We start from the raw sequence: 26,839 nt of genomic DNA on the forward strand, positions 1-26,839 counted from the left end.
TTGATACAACAAAATCTTCTTGTCCTTGGGGCTTTTCCCTTCAGGGGTCTCCACAGCCAATCCACCTTCTCCATCTAATCGTATTCTCTGGATCCTCCTCTCTCACACCGACTCTCCAACAACTTCATCTCCTCTCTCACGACGTCCATCAACCTTCTCTTTGCTCTTCCTCTAGAATTCCAATTCCAGCATCCGTCTACCAATATATTCACTATACCTGCTCTGTCCATGACCCAACCATCTCAGTCTGGCTTCTTTGACCTTCTCTCCAAAACATCTACCATGTGCTGACCCACTGATTTACTCCTTCCTGATCCTCTCCATCCTGATCACTTCCAAAGAGAACCTCAAAATACATATTAAAAATAACAGTCAGCATAAGATTAACAAAATGAATATATCTCAAGTATTTACATTTTTGTATTACATGAATAAAAACAAACAAAAAACAATAACAACAATAACAACAACAAGATAATACTTTATTAGTCCCTATGGGGAAATTTGTAATAATAATAATAATAATAATAATAATAATAATAATAATCATGATAATAACAATTATTATTATTACCGGTATTATTATTAGTAGTAGTAGTATAAGTAATAATTTAATAACATTACTAATAATGTATGCATTAATAATGTAATAATATTGGTCATGTTATTATTATTACTATTATTATTAATAGTAATAATAATAATAATAAAAATAACAATAATAATAAATATAAAAATTCCCAGTCGGGTTTAATAATAATTAATTATAATATAAATATTGAATACATATCATATGTTATATTATATATACATAATATTATAAAATACTATAATAATAATATTATTGTTATTATTATTAGTAATAATAATAATAATAATAATAATAATAATGATAAATAAGGCGGAACCTTTGAAAAGCGCTTGTGTTTGAGGTCGGAGTCGGAACCGGAAACTCAACACACGTGCCGGAGCAGCTTCCGCCGCAGACGTCAGTACAGTAGCTCTGAATATTCGGACACTTGTTTCGTTGTTGACAATTTTACGCATATTTTTTTAGGACGCTTTCGCTTCGGACAAACACTGAGCGAAATACCGTAAAACTCGAAGAGACACAAACGTCAGAAACGCTGTCGCTTTCCACTTTTGTCACCGTCACAAACCCGGAGCTTTTTGAAAAAGGCCATTATTACAATGAAAAATAAATACTCTGCGATTCTGTGGCCGAAGCGGTGACCAGAGTTCATTGACAATATCTAATATTTAAGCCTTCCTGTCGGAGCCGGTGTTTGCGTCGGGGATGCTAGCAAACGCCGAAGCGGCTTCTTCCTTTCCCTCGCTATTGTGTGATTTATATCACCACGGGCGTTTATTTCGAGCTACAAAGCCGCCGAATTGAAGATTTTCAACCCCGGTTTCGGGGGAATCGATGTAAATCATCCGAATTATCTCCCGTGTTTATCCGGCAAACGGGCGAGTTATAAAACAACGGTTATGTGAATGGAGTTCGGTGCGAAAGGGGCGGTGGCGGCGGTCGGTCGTGTGTTTCTTGTCGTAAAATCACTTATTTGTCGCAAGTTAAAGTGTTTTGGACTGACGAGAAATACCTCGAATTCCCCCCAGAAAACAGCGGCCTTACCGGCAGCGAGAGCCCGGGAACCCGCAGGAGCTTCCGCCTGGAAGGTGGTGATTATGCGGCCAGGACGGCGTCTCTAACGCGGCTTTTACTGATCTCGTCCCGGCCGCGGGATCGCATTCCTGCGAGGTGAGTGCTTTTCGCAAAAATGTTGATAAAAAAGAAAATTACACCGTGTTTTTGGGTGCGGGTTCTGACCGGCATCCAGGAACCGAAAGATGTTTTCACCCCGCGTTTGGGAGACGGGAAAAATAGAACAACACTAAAAATGAAACCCTCTGCGGAAACCGATATCAATAAAAGATGAATTTTATAAGAGCAAGAAAGTATGCATTTGTTTCTTCCTAAATAACAAATAAAGATTGGATTTCCAAACATATCCAAAGAAATCACACATTTACTGATATATGAGCAAAAATTAAAAAAAAAGGAAATACTCTTTCATCCACAATGTAATATGAACTCGCATTAAAGTATCTGTTTATTTGTTTATGTAATGGTTTCTCAATTTAACATTCAAAAAAATTTGCAAGCACCTTCATCCGCATTTAATAGTATTAATTCCTTGTTTTTAAGGTGGACAGGACAGTGGTGAGACCAGCAATGATGTAGGGCAAGGGTCCCCAAACTTTTTCCTGCCAGGGCCAAATAACTTTTCCCTTCTCTGTGACGATCGCAGAGGTGTCAAAACATAAACATTTATTGTTTTCCATAAAGCCACACATAACCAAAAATTAACCCTTTCTGGGATCTTGACAGGAAAAAAAAAATCTGAAAATAAAGAGTACATTATTAATGAAATAAATAACATTATTCATGAAATAAATAATAACCAAATCACCCTTTAAGTTTTTTTTACAGATAAAGAGATTAAGGAACATTAACTTTCTTGTAGACACAACTGTTTGCTGCTTTTATATCAAACTCACAGTATAAACCGAAAAGCAAGCAGGCTATGAAACCCAACTGATATTCAACACCTACCAGGTTAAATACCCTGCATTCTGAATTTATTTTTCTCTTACTTCATCTTTTGGCCATTATTCTGTATTATTTGACAAGGGTTTGTCCAGGATTTTTTTTTTTTTTTTTTTGAGGGAGGGGTTTCAGATGAGGCACAGACTGCAGGAGGGCGGAATAGAACGTTAAGTTCTATGCATGTACAAGTTACGATTACGTGGCCAGAATAAAAAATCATAATGCATCTCTGGTATTGTTCAGGGGCCGGGCAAAATGTGGCGGCGGACGGTATCTGGCCCCCAGGCCGTAGTTTGGGGACCACTGATGTATAGCCTAGAAGCAATGACAAAGGAGGCAGGGATGAAGATGTTGAAGTTCAGGATGGACGGGATCGGGAATGAGTCCATCAGAGGGACGGCACATGGTAGATGTTTTGGAGAGAAGGTCAGAGATGGTTGGGTCATGGACAGACGAGGGAGAGTGAAGATATTGGTAGACGGATGCTGGAATTGGAGGTCTAGAGGAAGACCAAAGAGAAGATTGTTGGACGTCATGAGAGGATTTGAAGGTAGTTGGTGTGAGAGAGGAGGATCCAGAGAATAGGATGAGATGGAGAAGGTGGATTGGCTGTGGAGACCCTTGAAGGGAAAAGCCCAAAGGAAAACAAGAGTTTGTCACAGGGGTGCAGGACATGTATGACCGAGTCAAAGTGATGACTGAGATGGTTTGGGCATGAACACTCCTCTGTTCAGGTCCAAAACATGGTGAAGATGTGGGTAGAAGGTTGCTGAAGGTGGAGCTGCCAGGCAGGAGGTCCAGAGGAAGACCAAAGAGGAGATTGATGGACGTGGTGAGAGAGGATACGAAGGTAGTTGGTGTGAGTGAGGAGGATCCAGAGAAGAGGGTTAGATGGAGAAGGTGGATTCGCTGTGGAGACACCCGAAGGCAAAGAACAAAAGAAAAACAAGAGTTTGTCACAGGGGTGCAGGACATGTATGACCGAGACAAAGTGATGATTGAGAGGCTTTGGACCCGAACACTCCTCTGTTCCTGCCCAAACCAAGTTGAAGATGTGGGTAGAAGGTTGCTGAAGGTGGAGCAGCCAGGCAGGAGGTCCAGAGGAAGACCAAAGAGGAGATTGATCGACGTGGTGAGAGAGGATATGAAGGTAGTTGGTGTGAAAGAGGAGGATCCAGAGAAGAGGGAGCTATGGAGACCCTTTAAGGGAAAAGCCCAAAGGAGAAGAAGAAGAAGCAGAATTCCTTGTTTTAGTGTCACGTGAACATCAAAATAGCACAAAAATACTGACTGACGTGAAGTCATGAAATCGTGAAAAATACATTCATACAAATTAGCCGTAATAGCCAATTTGTTTTGCATTTTTTTCACATGACAGCTGTTATGTTTGATTGTCAGTCACAGAAGTCGGACCTCTTGGATTTGTAATCCGGACTTGAGGAAACACCAACACACCTGTGCGGCTGTGTGTGTTCGGTGTCCGGCGTCAGGATGGATGCCGGCGAGGTCCCCGCCGACGTCCTCCTGCGGAGTCCCTGGGTCCCCGTCAACATCGACGGCCGCCGCCTCCTCGCCAAGAGCCGCTTCGAGGAAACGTCGTACAGCGTTCTGCTGACGGACCTGCGGGGCGTGTGGGAGGAGAGGCTGGGCGCCGCCGCCATCCAGGCCCGAGCTGAGGTTGGTTCACTCCCTTTTTTTCCAGATAACCGCCATCTTTTAATGACGCGCTTGATGACTTTGCCGCTCGTCCAGGCGTTGAACGCGCGCCTGCGAGCCACGGCGGAGGGGTTCTTCTCCCATCTGCGAGCCGTCGCCCAGCCCTTCCTGTCGGGGGCGGGACAGCCGCCCGCCGCCGCCGCTCACGCCTCCGTGATTTGGCTCGAGGGCGGCGACTTGACGGTGAAGCTGAAGACCAAGCTGGCAGGCGTTCCCTTCCACTGGGAGTTTCGATGCACGCCGGCCCCCGTCACGATGGTACGGTCCACAATGCACACTTTGATGATAAACTGCCTTCAAATTTTGTTCATATCATTCGATTAAATCCATTTAAAAAATCCCCCTGAATGCATGTGCTGTTAGTCAAGAATCAAAATCATGAAATTGCTAAAAACACGACAAAGAAATGACCTCAAAAAACACCAGATGGTAAAAAGGTCTGTCCTTTTGGAGCAGAAAAGGCCCCTGTAGAAATATAACCTCAAGATTAGCCAAAGCTCGCCCTTCAATCTGCAGCTCATTTGAGAAATTCCCTGAAAACCTTTCCTTCTGATCAACCCCGACTTAAAATCCCTAAAAGAAAGACAAAACATGTTTGCATCGCGGACGATTCATCTCAGGGTCCCTCCCTTTTTTTTTTTATCGGGCCGAAGAGTCCGTTTGTGTCCGTTTGACTCTTTGCCGAGCGCTAACACTGTGATTTTTGTTTATTTTTCAAAGGTGTGCGCCCACCTGGTGCGCCCCCTGCTGGCGATGAGCGGCCTGATGCAGCGGCAGTCGCAGCAACTCGCCGACCTGCTGCTGAGGAAAGACGCCGAGATCCAGGACTACAAGGAGAACGGAGCCGCGCTCAGCAGAGGTTCGCGGTCCCTCGCTCTTATTATTAAACTCTCCAGAAAAACAACATCGAACCCGACGGTTTCTGGACGGAGCCGAGTCCCGAAGTCACGTGATAAAGTCGCGGTGGTATAATTTAAAACCCTCCGTCCCGCGAAAAACAAAAAGAGCGCTTTCGAGAGAATGAATTGTTTACAGATGGCGGGGATTAAATCATGAAGTGACTCGAGGACTGCGGGAAAGAATACGACAAAAGAAATATATGGAAATGTATGGAAATAAGAGATCAGGAGGGGAATTATGGCGCCGAATCCTGCGTTTCACACGGCCTTTAAATGAAAGATTCCCTCAGAAAATCTCAGCTTTGAGAGGGATTCCTAATTTAAAAAAAAAAATGAAATAAATCTCCCCTCAATTTTTTTTTTTTTCCGCCGAAAATAAAGCTTTCACACAAACCAGATCCAGTAAAAACTATAAAACGGTTCCTCGCCAAGGCTGTGACTGACTCACAGAGACCAGCAGTTATAGGACATCTTATGAAAATAGATCTGAGCTGCAGCTGAAGAATAAAAACAAACAACACAAACTGTTCGATAGGGAACCGATGACAAAAGTCTGGCGATAAAATCACAAAAACAGCCTTCAGTTACGACCGTTTAATCAAATTAGCAAAATCCGTGCAAAGAAATGTGGAATGCGAGCCGAAGAACGTCAATAAGCGCACGATAGGTCGGCGCCGGAGGAAATATTTTGATGGACTTGTTTCTGCCGCCCTCGAGTGGCGGAAGTTACGCACCAGTCCTCGGTCTAGTTTGGTATTTGTTTATTTTTATTCAGGAGGAAAAGAAAAGCTGATTTCTTTTGACTCAAAGTTAAATTATGCCAGGTGACAAGATAGAGATTTTCAATGGAATTGATTTGATCTGGGATGAACATACAGCGATCCCTCGCTATAACGCGGTTTTACTTTTCACGGTTTGGCTACTTCACGGATTTGCATGGTGCATTGTGTTCTGCATTCTGATTGGCTAAAAAGTCTCTCCGCTTCTTCAATAACGTCACAGTTTAATATGTACACGTACGTAAAACAGCTTGCCGAATTTACATGACGTACGTGCAAATTCTCTCGCAATTTCCAGTTTCTCTAAAACCCATAATGTTGACAAAACGCTCTGGAGCGACAAAAGGGCCCAAAAGGCAGCGGAAGATGCTATCTATCGCAGATAAAGTTAAACTTCTGGACATGCTAAGGGAAGGTAAAAGCTACGCGGCTGTAGGTCGGCATTACGGAATGAATGAATCTTCCGTTCGTTCCATAAAGAAGGAAGAAAAAAACATAAGGACGACAGCAGCGATAAGTTTTAATAAGGATGCAAAAAGGGTTGCAACTGTCCGAAACAAGACCTTGGTAAGGATGGAGTCTCGCATTCGCTCTGTGGATTAATGACTGCGTTAATTGTATAATAATTGTAAAAAAAAAAAAAAAGGTTTCTACTTCACGGATTTTGCCTATCACGGGTTCTTTTTGGAACGTAACCCCCGTGAAAAACAAAGATATACTGTATCACCCTTTTTAATCCACGGCTATATTTGTGTTTGTCCCCAGAGCGGCTGCGGACGCACGTTTTCGAGGAGCGAACCTTCCGAGAGGGTTTCATGGCAAAGGTGAGACGCACAAACACGGTGAAACGTCGGTTCAAACGCGGCCTCGGTTTTCGGCCGGTCGCGACGAGGCCGAAGGGCGGCGTCCAGACGTCCTGCGTTTGTTTGCCGGGATCATGTGTGGAATTTGTCACGCGGCTCGGTGCGTTGGTGCGCGGCAGCCAGCGCGGGGGGAATTATCAAACATTTCGTATCTACCTGCGGAATTTCCAAGGTGTGTCTTTTTTTTTTTTTTTTTCTTTCTTTTTTCTTTTTCTAGCCTCTCTTCAGTTTTGCGCCTCTGGCTCTCGTCATCGTCCCTCAGCCTGATGGATAAAACTGATGCTGTGGTGACAAAAGACTGAAAATTACAGCTTTCCTGTCCATCATTTTATAAAATGATTCATGTGGGAACGGTCAAAAGATTTCTCCGAGCTTTTTATTTCACGTCTGGATCTTTATAGTCATCGGTATAGTTTAAAAAAAGACACGTCTAAAATGGGCAGGAGCTGCGTTGAAATGTCAAAGAATTTGTATTCGGTTAAATTACGAGGACGTCCCATGAAAAGGGTTATAAATGACCCAGAAACGAGCAGGAAAAAGGATCAACAGGAAGAATCGGCAAGAAAGTTCAGCCAAATTGACGGGAAAAGGTGACGCAAGAAGGCGCGCCTTAAATCCGTGGCGAAAATGCATCAGGAAGGGCGTGGAGATCAAGAAGGTTTCGAGTATTTCAAGAAAAGAGGTGAAGAAACGGGTTCAAGCAGGTTGGAACGGGTGGAGAAAAGTGTCGGGGTACGAAGAGATGGAAGAACATCAGCCAGTCGGAAAGGTGGAGGAGACGCTGGTGAGACCAGAGAAGACAGGAAGCACAGCTGGAAGTAGCAGAGATGTTGAGGTTCTCTTCGGGAGCGACCAGGATGGAGAGGATCAGGAACGAGTCCATCAGAGGGACGACACATGCTAGATGTTTCGGTCAGAAGGTCAGAGAAGTCCAGATTGAGATGGTTCAAACATGCACAAAGGTGAACGTATCGGTGGAAGGAGGCTGGGATTGGAAGCTCCAGCGAGAAGAGCATAGAGAAGATTTACGGATGGAGTTAAAGAAGACGTGAAGTTAGTTGGTGTGATTTGCTGCTGTGGCTCCTGAAGGGAGGAACCAAAAGGAGAAGAAGAAGAAGAAGAAGGTTGGTTGGGTGGTAGGACAGTAGGAACGGTCAGTAGGTATCTAGATTGGTCGGTAGGTAGGAAGGTAAAAGTTTGAGCAGGTATGGAAGAAGGGTTAGAAGGTCGAGGGCTCTGAGATGGATGAACATCAGAATGAAAGGAAAGCTGGAGGAGACACTGGTGAGATGTTCTTCAAACACTGACAACGACCAAAAGACAGCAGGCAGAGCTGGAGGTCTCACAGATGAAGATGTCGAGGTTCTCTTTGGGAGCGACCAGGATGGAGAGGATCAGGAACGAGTCCATCAGAGGAACGGAACATGGTAGATGTTTGGGCCAGAAGATCAGAGATGGTTGGGTCATGGACAGAGGAGGGAGAGTGAAGATATTGGAGTCCAAAGAGTAGAGTGATGGACGTTGTGAGAGAGGATATGAAGGTAGTTGGTGTGAGAGAGGAGGATCCAGAGAATAGGATGAGATGGAGAAGGTGTATTGGCTGTGGAGACCCTTGAAGGGAAAAGCCCAAAGGAAAACAAGAGTTTGTCACAGGGGTGCAGGACATGTATGACCGAGACAAAGTGATGATTGAGAGGGTTAGGACCCGAACACTCCACTGTTCCTGCCCAAACCATGGTGAAGATGGATGGAGGATCTAGAGAACAGGGTGAGAAGGAGAAGGTTGGGCTGTGGCCCAAAGGAAAAGAAGAATGAGATTGTTTCAAATCCATTTAAAGTTTTGAAGGAATCTTCGTCCCAGAAGCTCCTAGAAGTTTCTCTGCCGCTAGAAGTTGGGAGTCGGACTGTCATGGAGAGTCAGTGGAAGAGAAACAGAGCTTGGTGGAGACACGCTGAGGGTAGATGATCCTCGTGGGCTCGTCGGAGAAGATGTGGGACGCGATTTCCGATTGGACCGTCAGACGCCACGGCAGGAGGAGGAGGAGGAGGAAGAGCTGAGCGGCGTGGTGGTAAATTCCACCAGCTGCCCCGAGCCCGGGGATCAAAGTCCAACCTTTAATAGAAGCGTCTCAGAGAAATGTCTCTGGGATGTGTGAAGACACACACACACACACACACACACACACACACACACACACACACACAACAGGCGGTATGTGTGTGTGTGTGTAAATGCATTGGCATATGTGTTTATCAGAGGGTGGGTGAAGGCGTTTGGCGGTTGCTTGCAGTATTTATCTCGTGTGTGTGTTCGCTGTCTGTCCTCCCCGCGACTTGTGTTTTGTGTCTCGGTCTGTCTCCATGGCAACGGCGGCCACACCGAGAACACCTCAAATCAATATTTAATTCATTAATGAGTCAGGCTTCGTTTGGACAATCAGGTAATGTTTTTCGCTTCTCGCTTCGCCGCCTCTCAGAAAAGCCGCCGCGCCGTTTCAACTCGGCGCTTTTTTTTTTTTTAAAAGTATCGGAGGTAAAACGTGGCGCGTTTTAGGCAAAATCACAACACCGTGCGTCCATGCGTCCCGTCCAGCGGAGGTTTGCGTCCTTGGGACGAGAGAAAACCCGCCACGCCGACGGGACGCCGACGCCGACGGCCTCCGTGTTAATGATTCACTCCGGTTAGGAGACGGAAACAAAGGCCGAGAGTGTGAGCAGGTTCGGGGAGATGGGAGTCAGGGTGCAGAAAACAGGCCGGCCTTTCTCCGATTCTTACATGTACACGCACGCAGCCTTCCACTCGTGTGTGTGTGTGTGTGTGTGTGTGTGTGTGTGTGAGCCGCGATGAGGGACGGTGACAGACAGGCGATGAATGCAGGAGTCCCACTTAAGCTCCTCCCCACCACACAAACACTCCACCCTGTTCAGGTCAACATTTACATGGGTGGAATTAGCCTACGCTTCCCACCGATACACACACACACACACACACACACACACACACACACACACTGATTGAACTCGGGCACATTCAAACTCTGTCAGGTTCACATCAGCTTCCCCCTAGGCCTAAATTTGGAGTGTGTGTGTGGCGGCAGAGCGGGCCGTGACGCATGCTTTTGGTTTTCAGAGCAGAGTGTTGGCGTGTGTCACTGCAACCGTTTTTATATCGTGTGTGTGTGTGTGTGTGCGCGTGTGTGTGTGTGTGTGTCGGAGGTGACGCATGGTGTTTTCCGAGCGCACAGCAGCAACGTCACAGTCGTCCCTGGGCTGAAATTGTAAGACCCACAAGAGCTTTTCAACACCAGAAATCTGATCCAGAATCAGCGACCGGCAATTAACTGAAAAAAATATCCTTGAAATCTGCAAAAAAAAAAAAAAAACACCCAAAAATTCTCCGAACTTCTGTGAAAGAAAAGATAGAATAAAAATATCAAGTCAGCTTTATAGTCAATTTCTCCGCCTGGACTGGACATACAGAGGAACAGATGAAGACGTTTCTCACAGTGACATGAAATTAACTAAATAATAATAGAGTGTAAATTAGCATTAAACATTAAACTATGAGGTTTGAAGTATAAAATGCTTATCCTGCGTCGAGGGTCATGATTGGTGGACGGCTCGGTGACCCAGAGTGCAGGAGAAGCATTATAGATCATAACAAGGGCGTTGCGTCTAAAATGTTTTTAACCAAAGATGTGATAGGAAGAAATACAGAAACCAAGCAAAAATAGCAGAAAGCATCCAAAAAGGAGCTAGAAATGACTCAAATATCAGCGCTTGCTGTGAAAAGGAGTGAGAATGTATCTAAATGAACGTCTCATGAAGGAGATCAGCCTCCGGAGCAGCGACGTTACGCCCGTTCGCCGATGACACCGTTGTATCGCTCCGGATGAGGCGGCGGTCTTGGTTTCATCCACGTTTGCTTGTCTTGAGTCTTAAGACGAACGGTTACCGGCCGCTCGCGGCCAAAACACCTCGCTCGAGCTGCTCCCGATCACACAGCGAGGCCGCGAGGACGCCCGCTTCCAACGCCGACTGTTTGCTCTTCTGAGTCGCTGCTTGAATTGGAAATTTTCCTGCTCAGGTTTTTGTATCGAGGAGGGGAAAGAAAAAAAAAAAAAGAAAACGCTTCCCGGCCTCCGAAGGATGTGCCGTTTTCCGTCTTGTAATGATCACGTTGTGAAACGGGTGGAGAAATGATCCGTAAACGGTCCACGTGAAGGAGGAGTTCACATCCTAATATCTGTTTGCTTGAAACAGAGGCTCTAAGTAAAGAGCAGGCAGGAAACCCACAGGTTTCATTCTCTCACCACAGAGGCTCTCGCCGGCCAAAACATACACTTTGACTGCAGGCACACAAACTTATGGGAGCCTTTAGAACCAGGAGGAGTTGCGAGATATTAATCGTCTATTGCCCAGAGGAGAAGAAGAAGGGGAACACAGAAATAGCGCAGGTTTGTCACTATTCAAGATGGCGGCTGGATGTGGCGAAGGCTCGGTTTCACACCCCAACACTTGTGGCTCCAGATGATCTTGACGGGAGTTATTGATCGAGGTAACGACAAGGATTCAAACACGGAGTTCACCTTTTTGTCTTCATTATGTGATGATCTTCTTCTCCTTTGGGCTTTTCCCTTCAGGGTCCCCACAGGGAATCAACCTTCTCCATCTAACCCTGTTCTCTGGATCCTCCTCTCTCACACCAACTCACTTCATATTCTCTCTCACGATGTTCTTGAATCTTCTTTATGGTCTTCCTCTGGACTTCCTGCCTGGCAGCTCCACCTTCAGCAACCTTCTGCCCAGATCTTCACCATGTTTTGGACCTGAACAGAGGAGTGTTCATGCCCAAACCATCTCAGTCATCACTTTGTCTCGGTCATACATGTCCTGCGCCCCTGTGGCAAATTCTTCTTTCCCTTTGGGCTTTTCCCTTCAGTGAATCAACCTTCTCCATCTCATCCTATTCTCTGGATCCTCCTCTCTCACGCCAACTCACTTCATATCCTCTGTCGCTACATCCTAAATCTTCCCTTTGGTCTACCTCTTGATCTCCAATTCCAGCATCTGGCTAACAATATATTCTCTATCCCTCCTCTGTATATGACCCAACCATCTCAGTCTGGCTTCTCTGACCTTCTGTCCAAAACATCTAACATGTGCTGTTCCTCTGATGGACTCATTCCTGATCCTTTCCATCCTGGTCACTCCAGCATTGCTGGTCTCACTGTCTCTTCCACCTTTGCTTGCGTTCTGGCTCACACTTTTCTCCACCCATTCCAACCTGCTTGGACCTGTTTCTTTACCTCTTTTCCACACTCTTCTACACTCTAGAATCCAGAGTGTAGAAGAGTGTGGAAAAGAGGTAAAGAAACAGGTAGTTGAGGTCAACAGTCCAGACTCTGGACTGTTGACCTCAAGTACCGGAGCCTTCATCATGTGATGAGACTACATTTATCGGCGCTAGACTGTCTTCAGCATTTAAGTACAACTTCTGTGCCTTGCATTAGAAGCCTTGACTCCTTGGACTTCATCGCTGAAACTTTTGATCAATCCAAAGAGGGGTGGTTGTTCCTCAGTTGGTACCCTTCGGACTGGAAGGTCGGCGGTTCAATCCCTAGTCCCTCTTGACTGGATGTTAGATTTTCTGGCAAGACACCGAACCCCTAGTAGCTGCAAAGGGCCTAGTTAGCGCCTGACATGGTAGCTCTGCCGCCACTGGTGTGAAAGAGTGACCTTCATCTAGAACTTTAGATCTGCAGGTTGGGGACCATCCAACATCCCCACCCACCTGGGTTCAGTACCCCAGATTCTCCCAGGTCCCCCACAGGGACATGGAGGTAGCATCCTTCTGGATGTCCGTCCTCCCAGAGCTCTTTCGCATTTTTGCTCTTCTGTGACCAGGAGGGTATCTGCATGGTCCCTTCTGAATCTGAGGTTTGAGAAATGGCTGGTTCCTCCTTTGGAACACTTTTCACCTCCCCTGCGAGACTGAGCAGAGTGGTCCTCCTTCAGGAGACCCAACCCCTCTTTTGAACCACCACTCTGCTGCTCCTCGGGTCCCCAGAGGCCGTATGATACTGAGGAGACAGAACCAGCAATGCTTGGAGCATCTCTGGGAGAACCTCATTGGCCTCCTTGTTGTCCCTCCAGCCTGCTCATCTCCTCCTGGGGGTTTCAAGACCTTCATCTCTCTGCAGGGTCACCTGGCTGTCAGAACCTCTTGGAGACCTGAACGTTCTCCTCCATGGCCTCCTCCTGAGTGTTTGGTCTTGTTGACCCTTTTAGAACCTCCAGCAGTGGTCTGCAGTGACAGGCCGTCTGGACAGGGTTCCTCCTCCTGCTTGATGGTGTCTTTTGGTGGCCGGAGCTCAGGTTCTCGTACCAGCTTTCCTGTCGTTGGCCTCCTCAGAGGGGAATGCGGATTCACAGACCATGTGGACCAGGTTCTCCTCTCCTCCGGGTCCATCACCCACCCGATCCACCTCAGCACCAGGTGGTGATCACTTCTGTCTGCGCTCCTCAGCTGACCCTCAGAGGTTCTCCACCGCGGACCTTTGACCTCCATGGTGACTTATGAACATCGATGATGTTTATTAGAACCAAGTCCAGATGCAAAACACCAAGCAGGTTTCTATCAGACCTTCCTACCTCTCCAATCCCCTCCTCCGTCTTTTTCCATCCTGAGCCGAAGCTCAAAAAATATGTAGTCATTTTTTTTCACCCAAAACCGAGCCACATGTTGAATAAGGAGCCGATTTAGAAGAAAATGCCAAAAATTGACAATATGAGATTTTTCTTACAGATTTGGATTTTGTACGGTCTCACGTTTGCCCGTAAATTTTGTGCAATGCAGCGTTTTTTTTTTTTGTTTTGTTTTTAATCAAGTGGCTAAAAGAGCAGCGCTTGAATCCCTGCCAGCATCCAAGGACTATTTCCTGACACATTAATTAAAACGTCTGGAGTCCACAGCTTGTTTATGAAGCCACGTTCCTTCTTGAGAACCACGCGGGGGAACATTCGCCTCCCGACAGACAAGAAACCGCTCTCTTTTTCACGCATGACGATAAGAACCTTACGAGGACACGTTTTAAATTTAAAAGAAATCGACGACACCGTCCACTTCCTGACATTTTCCAGTCTAAATCAAACTGAGTCGCGATTGTGCGGCGGCGGCGGCGTGCAGTGGATGTAAAAACAAACTCACCTCCCCCGGAGGCTCCGCCCCCTGCGCCCTCTCAGTTGCGCAGAGTTTCCAGCGGTTGGTCCTCGGCCCGGGTCTGTAATTAGACCCTGTGCGGCCTGGCGGCTGCAGGGGCAGCTACCGGGCCGCAGAGCGCCGCGACCACATCACCGCCATCACGGCGGCGACATGAAAACGCAGGCACGGCGCCGGCCGTCAGGCTTTTATTCTGACACTTCCTGTTACACAAGAGTTAGCGGAGTAGAGGCTTTCGGGCATCGTCGAATTTTGTCTTTTTTTTTTTTGACACCGACGAGAGTCCAAGGCCCGTATTTGACGCGGCCACTTCTTGAGGTTTTTAGGATTTTTACAGATCAGGTCATTTCTTTGCAAATTTCGGATCATGCTTTTTTTTTTTTTTTTTTTTTGGCTTATTTAAACTTTGTAAATTTAAGAAAAACTCAAGATTTTCTCCTTTTTTTTTTTTTTTATATCTAAGTGGTCCACAGGAGGTCTTTCCTACCTGAGGCTATCAGACTTTTTAATTCCTCTTCCCTCAGCCGCAGGGAATCTTCAAATCTTTGTAGTTAACAGTTAACAGTTAAGACAATTTATTTTTCATTGTATATGAGAGATGAGAACAACTTTATTAATCCCGAAGGAAATTGTTGTGCCAGAGTTTCAAGTAAAAAACATAACAGTAATAGATAATAGTAGAAAGGAGGAATAATAAGAATAAGAAATATAATGAAATATGAAATATGAATTCTTATTCTTCCTATTCTTCCTCCTTCCTACTACACTGCTCAAAAAAATAAAGGGAACACTTAAAAAACACATCCTAGATCTAAATGAATGAAATATTCTTATGAAATACTTTACTCTTTACACAGTTGAATGTGCTGACAACAAAATCACACAAAAATGATCAATGGAAATCAATTGTATCAACCCATGGAGGTCTGGATTAGGAATCACACTCAAAATTAAAGTGTAAAAACAAACTCCAGGCTGATCCAACTTTGATGTAATGTCCTTAAAACAAGTCACAATGAATCTGTGTTGCTTCCTGAGTGGACACTATGATTTCACACAAGTGTGACTGACTTGGAGTTACATTGTGTTGTTCAAGTGTTCCCTTTATTTTTTTGAGCAGTATATTTCTATTACTGTTATGTTTTTGCTTGAAACTCTGGCACAACATTTTCCTTCGGGATAAATAAAGTTGTTCTCATCTCATCTCACACGTGTCTCTGGAACAAACACAAATTCATATGTTGAATTCATTTGATTCTTATAAAAGAATTATTATTTCAGTTCCACGGTTCTCAGACCTCTCAGCTTTTAGTTCACCGTTAGATAATATGGTTATTGTCTTTTAAAGCGGTAATGGCAGAAGTCACAGACATAAAGTGATTCATTTGTAAGCTCCATGTGTATAACCACAGCGTAGTTACTCCCCTGTTCTATAATATTTGCGGATAGTCCTTTTCTTTTGATACCATTTTACTTTATTATTTTGCATATTAAGGATACCTTTTAAAAAGTATCGGCCAGTTTGGAAGGAAAGGTTAAGAAAGCGATGGCGCTGAGGAGAAGGTGAGATGGAGGCAGGTGATTGGCTGACCTCAAGGAGAAGAAGTTTTAGTTCTTGTCTGAAACCCTGATGATAAATGCAGAATCAATAAAATGACTACCGTCATTTCCGGACCTGAATAGAAGCTGCAACGGCTACAAATAACTAAATAAATCCATGTGTGCGTATAAAAGGCCGTACTTGTCCTTAAGCCGCAGGTGTAACATGAGATATTTACACACAAACATTTTTTTTTTATTATTATTAATTAAATCCATACCGCTAACATACACAAATATGCACTCGAAACAGTGCCTGTAAGCTAAAATCCCCAAAGTCGTCTTCTTCGACGTCGGAATTGAACGGCTTCAGAATTCCACGCTCATTTCATCGGTCCGATGTGACGAGGCTAAATGTTTCGCCGGCGTGAAGCTCGTTTACCCAAATAAATTGTTTTGTCGTTTAAGCCGCAGTGTGAAAAAAGTAGCGGCTTATAGTCCAGGAATGACGGTACTTGATTGACTTGTTAATTATTTGGATATTATCACCATTAACTGAGGTGCATCTGGTTTTCATTAAGCAATATCTCACTAGAAAAAGAGGATTTAAGCTTTTTTAAAGAGATACAAGTATCGTAATTTCCGGACTATTCAGCGTACCTCAATATGAGCCGCACCGGCTAGCCGATCGCTATCTCGGTCTTCCTCCTGCGCACTAAAACCGTCAAAGTCGTCTTCTTCGGTGTCGGAGTTGAACGGACTCAGAATTTCCCGGTCATTTCATCGGTCCGATGTGATGAGGAGAAACGTTTTAGTGGCGTGAAGCTCGTTAGCGTCCCCCACCCAAAAAAGTCCATGTATTAGCTGCATCGTTGTTTACGTGAAAAAAGTCGCGGCTTATCGTCCGGAAATTACGGTAGATTGTTTTTAAACATTGTATTTTCATATTTCTGAAATATCAAAATCTTATTTTCCTGTGTGCTTTCGTGTTTCTTTTCTATCCACTTCAGAAATGACTTCATAGAAGAAGTATTTTCACCACTTGTTTCTGAATTATATAAAAGATCTCATTCGGAATGTCATTGGCTGAGCAGATCAGTACTTGGCGTGCTATTGGCTGATTGAGCATGTTGTTCTGTTCCTCATTCTGATTGGTTCATGGAGAGAAGCTGCTGATCTCCATGTAGGTTTGCCCAGCATACATGTCCTGCTCCGCTTTGCTGCCGCTCACAAAAGCTGGAATACTGTCCACTTTGTGCTATTTAGTTCATGAACATTTTTTGTGATAGCCTACGCTTTGTGATGCCTCCTAAAAGCCCAGCAGCTACACAAAAGTCTGATATAAACCCCCAAGCCTAGCAGGAAGATGCTAACTATTGCTGAAAAGATAAAGCTTCTTGATTTTGATAAATGAAGGCAGAAGTTGACCGCAATTACGTCATTAACGAATCTACAGTTAGTGACATGAAGAAAGACAAAGCTAACATTAGGAAGACGACCTAAGCTTCAGAAATATGGCAAAATGGGTGATGACCAGACAAAATAAGTTCATTGTAAAGATGGATTATGCTTTGGCCGTGTGAGGATGAAACTAATAAATGATAAATAGTCACTGCACATTTTGGATTGGATTTCAAAGTATTTGTAAGTTACATTGATCCAAAAGCGTTTAGTGTGCCGTATAAGAGCATCGGAAGCGTAATATAGTCGATGGTGGGTTGATAACAGGTTGGTAAAGGGTTGAGTGACGTTTGTAGGGTTGATTTATCTGTAAATACCATCAAAATGATCACGTCTCAACTTGCGGAAATTCACTTTTGGTGGGGGATCTTGGAGCTAAACTCCCACGAAAAGTGAGTGTCCGCCGTCGTAAAAGATCCGCCCCGAAACCTTGAACGTCGGCAACGATCTGTGACGTCGAACCTCCACGGTTCGGGCAGAAAGTGAAGGATGCTTTGCAACGACAACAGCGGAAGTTGAAAAGTTGCTAATATTAGCCAAAAGGTGTCTCGTTCCTCGTTCCTGCAGGCGTGGCCACCAGGTGAACACTGAGAGGACTTTGCTCAGTCACAAGAGGAACTTTCCAGATTGCAACTGAACAGGAAGGAGGTTATTAACCGAATGTAATATCCCTCTTTTTTTATTCCCCGTTTTATTTTCCTTTTTTTTTTTCCCTCCTGCTGTTTTGCGGGTGAAGTATGGAGGCTTTTCACTGTGTAAATGTCCATTCGGTGATTTATTTTTTGTAAAAACAAATGCAGTTTATTGAAAAAATGTTATAATTAACTGAAAGATAATCTCCCAGTTTGTCAAGTGATATTAATTGCAAGGCAATTGTGGTGTGAGGCAGCACACGATGTGGGGATTTTGAATGAAAATGACTTTTCTTTTTAGTCAAATTCAGTCCATTTTGATCTGCCATATATGTGGCCTTATTTTTGTTAATAATAAAATAAAGCCACAGAGCTGCAGATTAGATTTCACTTGGACATCTGATCACTCATAACTGATATTTATTTTAGATTTTTCTTGATGAAGTCATTAAAGTGTCATTCATTGTGACAGATTCCTCGTGTATTGAGTTCTATTCTTTATAAATGGATTTGATCTAATAGATACCACGCTTTTTATTAATGGGATTTTATTCAATCTGGTGTTTGCACGGATTATATCTAATATGATCTGGTGTTTGCATGGATTATGTCATATATGATCTGGTGTTTGCATGGATTATATCTAATATGATCTGGTGTTTTCACAGATTATATCTAATATGATCTGGTGTTTGCGCAGATTATGTTTAATATGATCGGGTGTTTTCATGGATTATATTTTATATGATCTGGTGTTTGCACAGATTATGTTTAATATGATCTGGTGTTTGCATGGATTATATCTTATATGATCTGGTGTTTGCATGGATTATATCTAATATGATCTGGTGTTTGCGCAGATTATGTTAAATATGATCGGGTGTTTTCATGGATTATATTTTATATGATCGGGTGTTTTCATGGATTATTAGATCCAATTGATGTCTGCGCGGATTCGATCTAATTTTCTGTTTCTTGTGCCATCGACCTATTACTGTCTGGTGTTTTCATGGATTAGATTTTATACAGTCCGGGGTTTATGTGGATTAGATCTGTTACAGTCTGGGGTTTATGTGGATTAGGTTGCATACAGTGTGTGGATAAGAAACAATACAGTGTAGTGTTTATGTGGATTAGATCTAATACAATCTGGTGTTGATGTGGATTCGATCTGATACAATCTGGGATTTGTGGCTTCAGTCTGTTACAATCTGTTGTTAATGTTTATTAGATCTATTACAGTCTGGTGTTTGGGGATTAGATCTAATACAGCCAAGTGTTTATGTGGATTAGCTCTTATACAGTTTAGTGTTTATGTGGTTTAGCTCTTATACAGTCTGGGGTTTGTGTTGATTCAAGCCATTACAGTCTGGTGTTTGTTATGAGCAAATCTAATTCCGTCGTCGTTTGCGTGGATTAGCCCTCACACAGTCTGGTGTTTGTGTTTATTATGGCTGTGGTGTAAATCATGCTGGTGGGACCAGCGGTCTGGTCCAGAGGTGGTGGCATTGAGGAAAGAGATGAAGATGTTGAGGTTCTCCTTGGGGGTGAGGACGATGGAGAGGATCGGGGAAGGAGTCCATCAGAGGGACGGCGCATGGTAGATGTTCTGGAGATGAAGTTTGGGCACGACGTACAGAGGAGGGATCGCTAAGATCTGGTTAGCATACCATTAGATGTCATCTCCATGGACCAACTCGTTTCTGCAGAAAAGCTAAATAGTAAAACCTTGGCTAATGATTGTGAAGGTAACCTTTGGACTGCTATTAGCTAACTTGATGTTACCAACTTGAATTTGTGAGAGATTGAATGCCACTTAAAGGTATTCACACTTTACCGCAAAAGTTAGCTGCAACTTCCTCAGCGGCATCAGGCGCTAACGTATCCCTTTCCAATAATATTTATTTTTGGGTGGACTTCTCAAAGCGTGTGAGGGCAGAGGTCCAGCAGAGGTCCGTCTTCTTCATTCGATCCCTTTTTTGAGGTTTGTTCTTCCCTCCCGTAACGGAGCGCCATGTCAAAATGATTTGGCCATTTTTGTTTTATTCCGGGAGATATATATTTATACGGAGCGTTTATTTTGTCTGGGCTTTTAAACGGATGATTTTCCGAAGATTGGGGTTTCTTTTTTTTTTTTTTCGCAGACCCACCACTGCACGCTTCACCTCACGGAGGAAATGGCTCTGTTTTCACCGTGGGTCAGCTGCAGGAAGCCCTTTTGTTTATTTTTTTTATTTTTTTCTGTGCTATTAGACCAGCGATGGGATTGAATGAGCGTCTCTTTGTGAATCATCGCACTTTTCAAAGTCAGCTCACATCCTCCGGGCAGAATGATGCCAAAGATGATGAATCAGATGCTATAAAACAAATGGTTTTAAATAATAAAAAAAAAAAATCAGCAAAAAAAAAAAAAAAAAAAAAGAAATTATTTAAAGGTGCTACTTTTCAGGTATTTTTTCTCCAAAAATTGTATCGTCATTTTTAAGGAAAGGAAAATAAAATTGGGAAAAAAAAAAAAAAAAAAAAAAAAAAAATCAAAAAGAAATTATCAGGAAAGATAAATACATTTACATTTTTTTTGAATTTCAAAATGTGACGGGCAGAACGGCACGTTTGCCTCCGATGTTCCGCGGGGCGGTGGAGGAGTGGGTCGCCTTCGCCTCGGGGGTCGGGACCTGAAAAGTTTGCGGACCCCTGATCTAAAAGGAGCTGGCGGAGCGAGCCGGGGAGGAGGGTCCCGCCGAGAGGTTGAAGGGAATAAAAAGAGAGAATAAGGTGGGCTTTCTGCTGCTTTCTCGCCTCGCAGCACATTGGTTTCTCTGTGCCCAAAGCAGAACTAAGCCTCACCAGAGCGTACATTTATTTTTACGATATTTAAACAAACAAATAACAAAAATAAATCAATGCGAGACCTCGAAGCCTGACCAAAGTGTGTTTAGGAGCCCCTCCGGCCTGACAGCGAGCGGGAGACCACCAATTTCTCCCGGTCAATATTTGAGGAGCTAATTTGGAGAGTTTGTCCTCTCCGTCGGGGCAAAAAAGAAGGATTTTGTGAATAGAGAGTGTTTTTCTACATGGGAGCCGTGTGTTCGCATAATGTCCTGCAGCCTTATCTGTCACCGTGCGCCAGACAGATATGTGTGTGTGTTCACTTGTTCCCGCTGAGCCAATAATGCAGCTTTGATTGGCCTTATCGCCGCGCCGCCACACCCTGCGTCACGCCGGGGCCGTTTGACCCCCCCCTCGCCGCCGCCGCCGCCGCAGGGCCGCAAAACAAATACACCCGCAGAAAACAAAAGCTTCAAACTCGTTGCACCTGAGGCTTTCCTCTTACTTCCGGCTCCAAGTTTTGTCAGCGTAAAATAAAATAAAAATAAGATCGTCGTGTTGGTACGAGAGTCACAAAAGATCGATGGGTGTTTACCAGCGATTCTTTGCCTCCGGTTCCCCCTTATTTTCAACATTGCTGCATTAGTAATCGAATAAATTTGCAAATGTGAATCGGTTTTGGGGTACCAGAGGGGCAAAAAATGCTTCCGCTAGTCCGCCCCTGCAGGATGCTCCTGGTGAACCGGGTTCCCCTGCCAGTCGGCCACGTGGTATCCATGAGCCGCACGGTTAGCTAGGTGTGCTAGCGTATCGCCGTCCCGAATTTTCGGTCGCGAATGGTAACTTCTGGAAGAAAGTGATGATTTTTTTTTTTCACGGGTCTTAAGCTCAGGAAGGAAATTACGAGTTAGGGGGGAAGCTAACATCAGGGGTCACCATGGTTTCGTGTCCAGAGGGCGGATATTGGCTTTTAGCGTTGTTACCCGGCCTCCGGAAGCACAGGTGGAGCGGTCCACCTCCGGACCCTGCCCGTCAGTCACCGCACACCCGGAGGTTTGGCCGGATGTACCGCAGCATCGTGTATATATAAGGTCGGTCGGTGCATCCCATTGGCTAAGTACATGTGACATTTTTAGCCGTCCGTCGTGTGTTTGGAGAGTATTACCCAGAGATTCCAGTACAGGACTCCGCCTGTGCTTATATAACCAGGGTTACAATATTGTAACCATCATTACGGATCATCTGACAGAAATAGGTCACCAGAGCAAGGCGGGGAGCGAAGTAGGGAAGCCTTGAAACGGCGTTGGCCAGGACGCAAAAATGCTACTGCCGTCACAAACATTACCCACGCTGGTTAACATGCTAACAAAAGTATGTAGTTTTAAAGAAAGTGGATATTCTACTCGAAAACGGGGGAGGGCGGAGAGGACGCTGTTGCATCTGATCTCGCCATCTTCGAAGGGCCTTCAAAGATGAAGCTGGGCCGGAGCGCCAGCTGTGTGGCACGTTTCATCTCCGCTAAAGGCGGCGGCGGCGGCGAGAGACGGCTTTTAAGACTCGAGTATAAAAGTCGACGATCCCCGTAAGAGCGCCGTTATTTCATTTAACATTTGCCAAAATAGCTGCGGACAAAGGCGTTCCGCTCATGTTTCAGACGCAACGCTACTGAAATAAAACCAACTCCGCTTTGTAATTTGTCTCACATTTACACCGGGCTATCAAGTGAAACATGTTTATTTGCATTATCGGGAATGATGTTTTGTTTTGCTTTTTTCCCCCCATCTGGCTCTTCATCAGACTCTTCCTCTGGTTTGCTCCGAGCCTCGGGACGATCTGGGTTTAAGCGGCGACCTGCAGGAGCTTTACGCCACCGTTGTCGCCCATAGCAACGCCGGGAAACGCAAACTGTCCGAAGAGGAGGTGCACGTGGACGCCGGCGGCCCAGAAGACGCGCCCACTTCAGGTTTACCTCTGAGCTCTTTATTGATAAAAAATAAAATCATCGGTATTCTGATTATTGCGGCAAATATCTCTCATCCTTTTTCAAAAATTTTCCCATTTGACTGATTGTTTTGTTTTGTCTTCTACTTTTAAATCATTTATTTTTGATATTTCACAATAACCTAATTCTGAAATAATAAATAATTTTTTTTGTTAATTTCAATATTTTTGTTGATTATGCATCACATTTTTTGATAAACTGTCTTTGAATAATAATAATAATAATACTGTGGCCCCTTAAGATACGAATCACTTTATATCCAATATTATTTATATACACAGCATAATTGAGGCACATTTTAACCTTGAAATACAAAAAGTCATGATACGAATGCGAGAGCGAGAAAATCAAAATTTTAAAAATTGCTCCAGCAACGCAAATATGCTTCATGACGCCGCCGTATCTTCTGAACTGCTTGCCGCTCTCACCTTGAGGAACACCTTGCAGCTTCTGCCACTTCATGCTCTGGTGTCGTCTTCCTGTCTCTTGTGTGGCTTAATTTTATATCTTTGCGCTTATTTTGTTTTGTATTTTTAATAATCATCATGGGCCCTAAGAAAGCAAGTTTACAATAACCATGATTTTTCTTTTTCGATGTCCCTTACATTATTGATATCCTTCTTTTTCATGGTTTTTCCCATACTAATATCCTTATGTTTTTGGAGTTTTGGGGGGTTGGAATGAAATAATTTGTTTTCTGTTATTTTAAATGAGGAAAATTCATTTCAGATATGAAAAATATCAACACAGGAACCCACGTCTGGAACGAATTAAATTGGTATCTTAAGGGACCGTTGTATTTCTATGGAGTGCTTTCAATAAAGGGCTGTACAAACAAGTGTAGGGCACAATGAAATAGAAGTCTGTTCATCGTCTGTTCCCGTCATGTATCAGTTATAAACAAATGAAGAATTTTTCGAGCAGGTGTTTCTATCTGGTGTCCTCCAGGTGGTGAACCTGGTAATGGAAGTATGGAACAAACCCAGGCGGGCGAAGAGGAGGAGCCTGGAGCTCAGACAGACCAACCGCTGACGACACAGGAGGTATGCTGGGAAGACTCCCGACCTGCTTTGATTTTTGATTACAACTCAACTGGGGCCCTCAGGACACACCCGGGAGGTGCAGAACCTCCAAGGTCTCTGCAGACCATCACATCTAGAATCCTGGTGGTCTTCAATTCAGGTCCTACATGGTAAATTCAGTCCGTCCGCAGGTTCAGACCTATTCAGATCCATCCAGACCTGCCCACGTACACGAAGACCCTTCCACAAACACGGTGAGTCCACAGTGTTTGTGGAAGGGTCCCACACTGAAGGGTCCCACCTAGTAGACTCCCTACTAGGTGGATTCAGATGTCCCCTCATAGTAGACTAGACCCTACAGGTGGATCCACGTGTCCCCATCCAGGTAGTTTAGACTCTCCAGATAGATTCAGATGTCTACCTAACGTTGATAAAGATGTTCCCCTCTTGGTTGGTTCTGGTGTACCATCCAAGTAGATTCAGCATCCTCCTCCAGGTCCCTCAGACCCTCCAGGTAGATTCAGATGTCCACCCCGGGTTGATAAGATGTCCCGTCCAGGTAGATTTGAGTTTACCCTTCCAGGTAGACTAGACCCTACAGGTGGATCCAGGTGTCCCCATCCAGGTAGTTTAGACTCTCCAGATAGATTCAGATGTCTACCTCAGGTTGATAAAGATGTTCCCCTCTTGGTTGGCTCCGGTGTACCATCCAAGTAGATTCAGCATCCTCTTCCAGGTCGCTTAGACCCTCCAGGGAGGTTCAGGTAGACGGGGATGTCTCCCCCAGGTAGATTCAGATGTCTCCTCCAAGAAGATTAAGGTAGATTTGGGTGTGCCCTCCAGGTGGACTAGACCTCCTCATGCTTGTTAAGTTGTCCCCTCATGGTAGACTGGCCCATCCAGGTGGATTCAGAAGGTACCTCATAGTGGATTAAACCCCCCAGGTAGGTCCAAGTGTCCCCATCAAGGTAGCTTAGACTCTCCAGGTAGTTTCAGGTGTCGACCCTGGGTAGACGGGGTGTGTCCTCCAGGTAGATTCAGATGTCTCCTCCAAGAAGATTATGCTGTCCACCCCGGGTCGATAAGATGTCCCATCCAGGTAGATTTGGGTGTGCCCTCCAGGTAGACTAGACCCCCTCGTGTTTGTTAAGCTGTTCCCTCATGGTAGACTGGCCCTTCCAGGTGGATTCAGAAGGTACCTCATAGTAGATTAGACCCTCCAGGTAGGTCCAAGTGTCCCCATCAAGGTAGCTTAGACTCTCCAGGTAGTTTGAGATGTCCGCTTGTTGGTTGGTTCATGTGCACCATCCAAGTATATCCACCCCAGGTAGATGGGGGTGTCTCCTCCAGGTGGATTGAGATGTCCACCTCAGGTTGATGAGATGTCCCCTCATGGTAGATTTGGGTGTGCCCACCAGGTAGTCTAGACCCCCCAGGTTTGTTAAGCTGTCCCCGCATGGTAGACAGCTCCCTCCAGGTGGATTCAGAAGGTACCTCATAGTAGATAAGACCCTCCAGGTGGATCCAGGTAGCTTAGACTCCAGATAGTTTCAGATGTCCACCTCAGGTTGATAAAGATGTCCCCTCTTGTGTACCATCCAAGTAGATCCACCCCAGGAAGATGGGGGTGTCTCTTCCAGGTCCATTAGATCTTCCAGGTAGATTAAGGTTAATGAGATGTCCCTTCCAGCTAGATTTGGGTTTGCCCTCCAGGTTGGTTAAGTTGTCCCCTGGAGAGGTGTCTCCTTCAGGTGAATGCAGGTGTTTTGTGGAGGGCGTAACACGCAACACTGACCTTCTTCTCGACATTTTACTGGAACGTTCTCCTGATCCTCCTCACCAGTGTCCAAGCGTCCCCTCCAGCCAGCCCGGACGTCCGTCCTCCAAACCCAAGAAGAAGAAAAGAGTGGGACTGTTCCGATGAAGCAGAGCAGCAGGAAACCAGAACGACCAGAAAAGGCCTTTTTAACTGACATTTTAAGGTGTTTTTATTCGAATTTGAACATAAACTTCATGGGTTTTTTTCGATAAATCTCTTTTTTTTCTATTTTTAAAGGGTTTTGCGAGATGTTCACCAGAGTGTGCATCAGGCACACCATTTAAAATAAACTTTCTTACATTAAAAAAAAAAAAAAAGCTTAATTGAAACACAATTTCTCTTTGATTCTTATGTCACTTAAAAATCAATTACAGAAAAAAAAAAAGTCTTAATTGAGTTTTTTTTTTTTTTTTTTTTTGATTCACACAAGCGCCCAAGCGGCGCTATTTTTAATCCCCGCAGAGCAAAAAGCCATTCAGGGGACATAATGAGGCGACGGCGGTCGATGGGTTTTTCAGAACCCGAGTGAGATGTTGACTCAAGGTGTTGCAGCATCTCGGGAATTCAATTGAAGCTGGACGTAGAAAAGTCGCTGTTTGCCTGCACGTCTCGGGCCTTCGCAGAACCCCCGCTGACGGATGGCGCTCCCTTTGAACCGGACAGGCGTCGCCGGCGTCCCGCTCTAAAGATAACCCGCCTCCTCTTCATCGGCACGCTGGTAATTTTCCCTCCTCGTCTGGAAACCGTCCGGATGACGGGACGTTTGGCCTCAATGGGCTTTTTTTTTTTTTTTTTTTTACTCTTGTTTACTTTTTTTTTAAATTTAATTACACATCTATCTACTCATTTGTCCATGTGAAGGCTTAAAAATCCCCCTGAATGTTTATTTTGAGCATTTTTTTAGATCCATTTTCTGACCTTTTTCACCCACAGATCAGGTTATTTAATAGAAATAATGGAAAAAAAAATATGGATGTATATTAAGATAAGATAAGAACAACTTTATTTATCCCGAAGGAAATTCTTGTGCCAGAGTTTCAAGCAAAACATAAAAATAATAGATAATAGTAGGAAGGAGGGAGAATAAGAAATACAATAAAATAGAAAGTGTTAAAGCTATCAAGTGTTTTAAGTTGTAAGAATCAAGATAAAGTTAATTGATCCTCAGGGGAAATTGTTTATTAGTGTCAATAAATATGATTATAAATAAATAGGATAAGAATGGACAACAGAATGGGGGGGGAATAAATAACACAGTAAGGGGGAAAATAAACAACTAAAATGACAATAACATGGTTAGAAACATAAAGAAAGTGAATAATCAATCAGAATTTACCCTACTCTTATTGATCGGATTTCATTTTCTAATGGCAAACCACACGGGTGAAATATAAAGCCGTTCAATTTTAAATATCAATTCTTCTTCTCCGCCGAGGGTTTTCCAG

General features: G+C 44.3%; 1 protein-coding gene across 3 annotated transcripts; it reads left to right on the top strand.

Annotated features, from left to right (window-relative positions):
* The first annotated feature begins 946 nt into the window (after nt 1-946).
* On the top strand, nt 947-25,751 carry nhej1 (nonhomologous end-joining factor 1). 3 transcript variants are annotated; one of them, XM_086148592.1, is made up of 9 exons: nt 947-988; nt 1,621-1,762; nt 4,010-4,288; nt 4,364-4,585; nt 5,048-5,186; nt 6,771-6,829; nt 22,349-22,514; nt 23,502-23,596; nt 25,419-25,750. In XM_086148592.1, exons 3-9 carry the CDS (start codon nt 4,103-4,105, stop codon nt 25,497-25,499), a joined length of 948 nt encoding a protein of 315 aa, XP_086004718.1. In that variant the 5' UTR covers nt 947-988; nt 1,621-1,762; nt 4,010-4,102; the 3' UTR covers nt 25,500-25,750. The 3 variants fall into 3 exon arrangements, with proteins under 3 accessions (XP_086004718.1, XP_086004719.1, XP_086004717.1); XM_086148593.1 differs by lacking the exon at nt 947-988 and having other exon boundaries at nt 999-1,762; nt 4,016-4,288; nt 25,419-25,751; XM_086148591.1 differs by lacking the exon at nt 947-988 and having other exon boundaries at nt 999-1,762.
* Nucleotides 25,752-26,839: the final 1,088 nt, after the last annotated feature.

Source organism: Fistularia commersonii, chromosome 6 (genome assembly GCF_037954325.1).
Source record: "Fistularia commersonii isolate RoL2024-O1a breed Wild chromosome 6, RoL_Fcom_v1.0, whole genome shotgun sequence".
Taxonomy (NCBI): domain Eukaryota; kingdom Metazoa; phylum Chordata; class Actinopteri; order Syngnathiformes; family Fistulariidae; genus Fistularia; species Fistularia commersonii.

Excerpts from the sequence above, each read along its gene's own strand:
- nhej1 (XM_086148592.1), top strand. The coding sequence starts at position 4,103 with ATGGATGCCGGCGAGGTCCCCGCCGACGTCCTCCTGCGGAGTCCCTGG. Across the intron at positions 4,586-5,047 it reads CGCCGGCCCCCGTCACGATG|GTGTGCGCCCACCTGGTGCG; the intron begins GTACGGTCCACA and ends TATTTTTCAAAG. Across the intron at positions 23,597-25,418 it reads AACCGCTGACGACACAGGAG|TGTCCAAGCGTCCCCTCCAG; the intron begins GTATGCTGGGAA and ends CCTCCTCACCAG.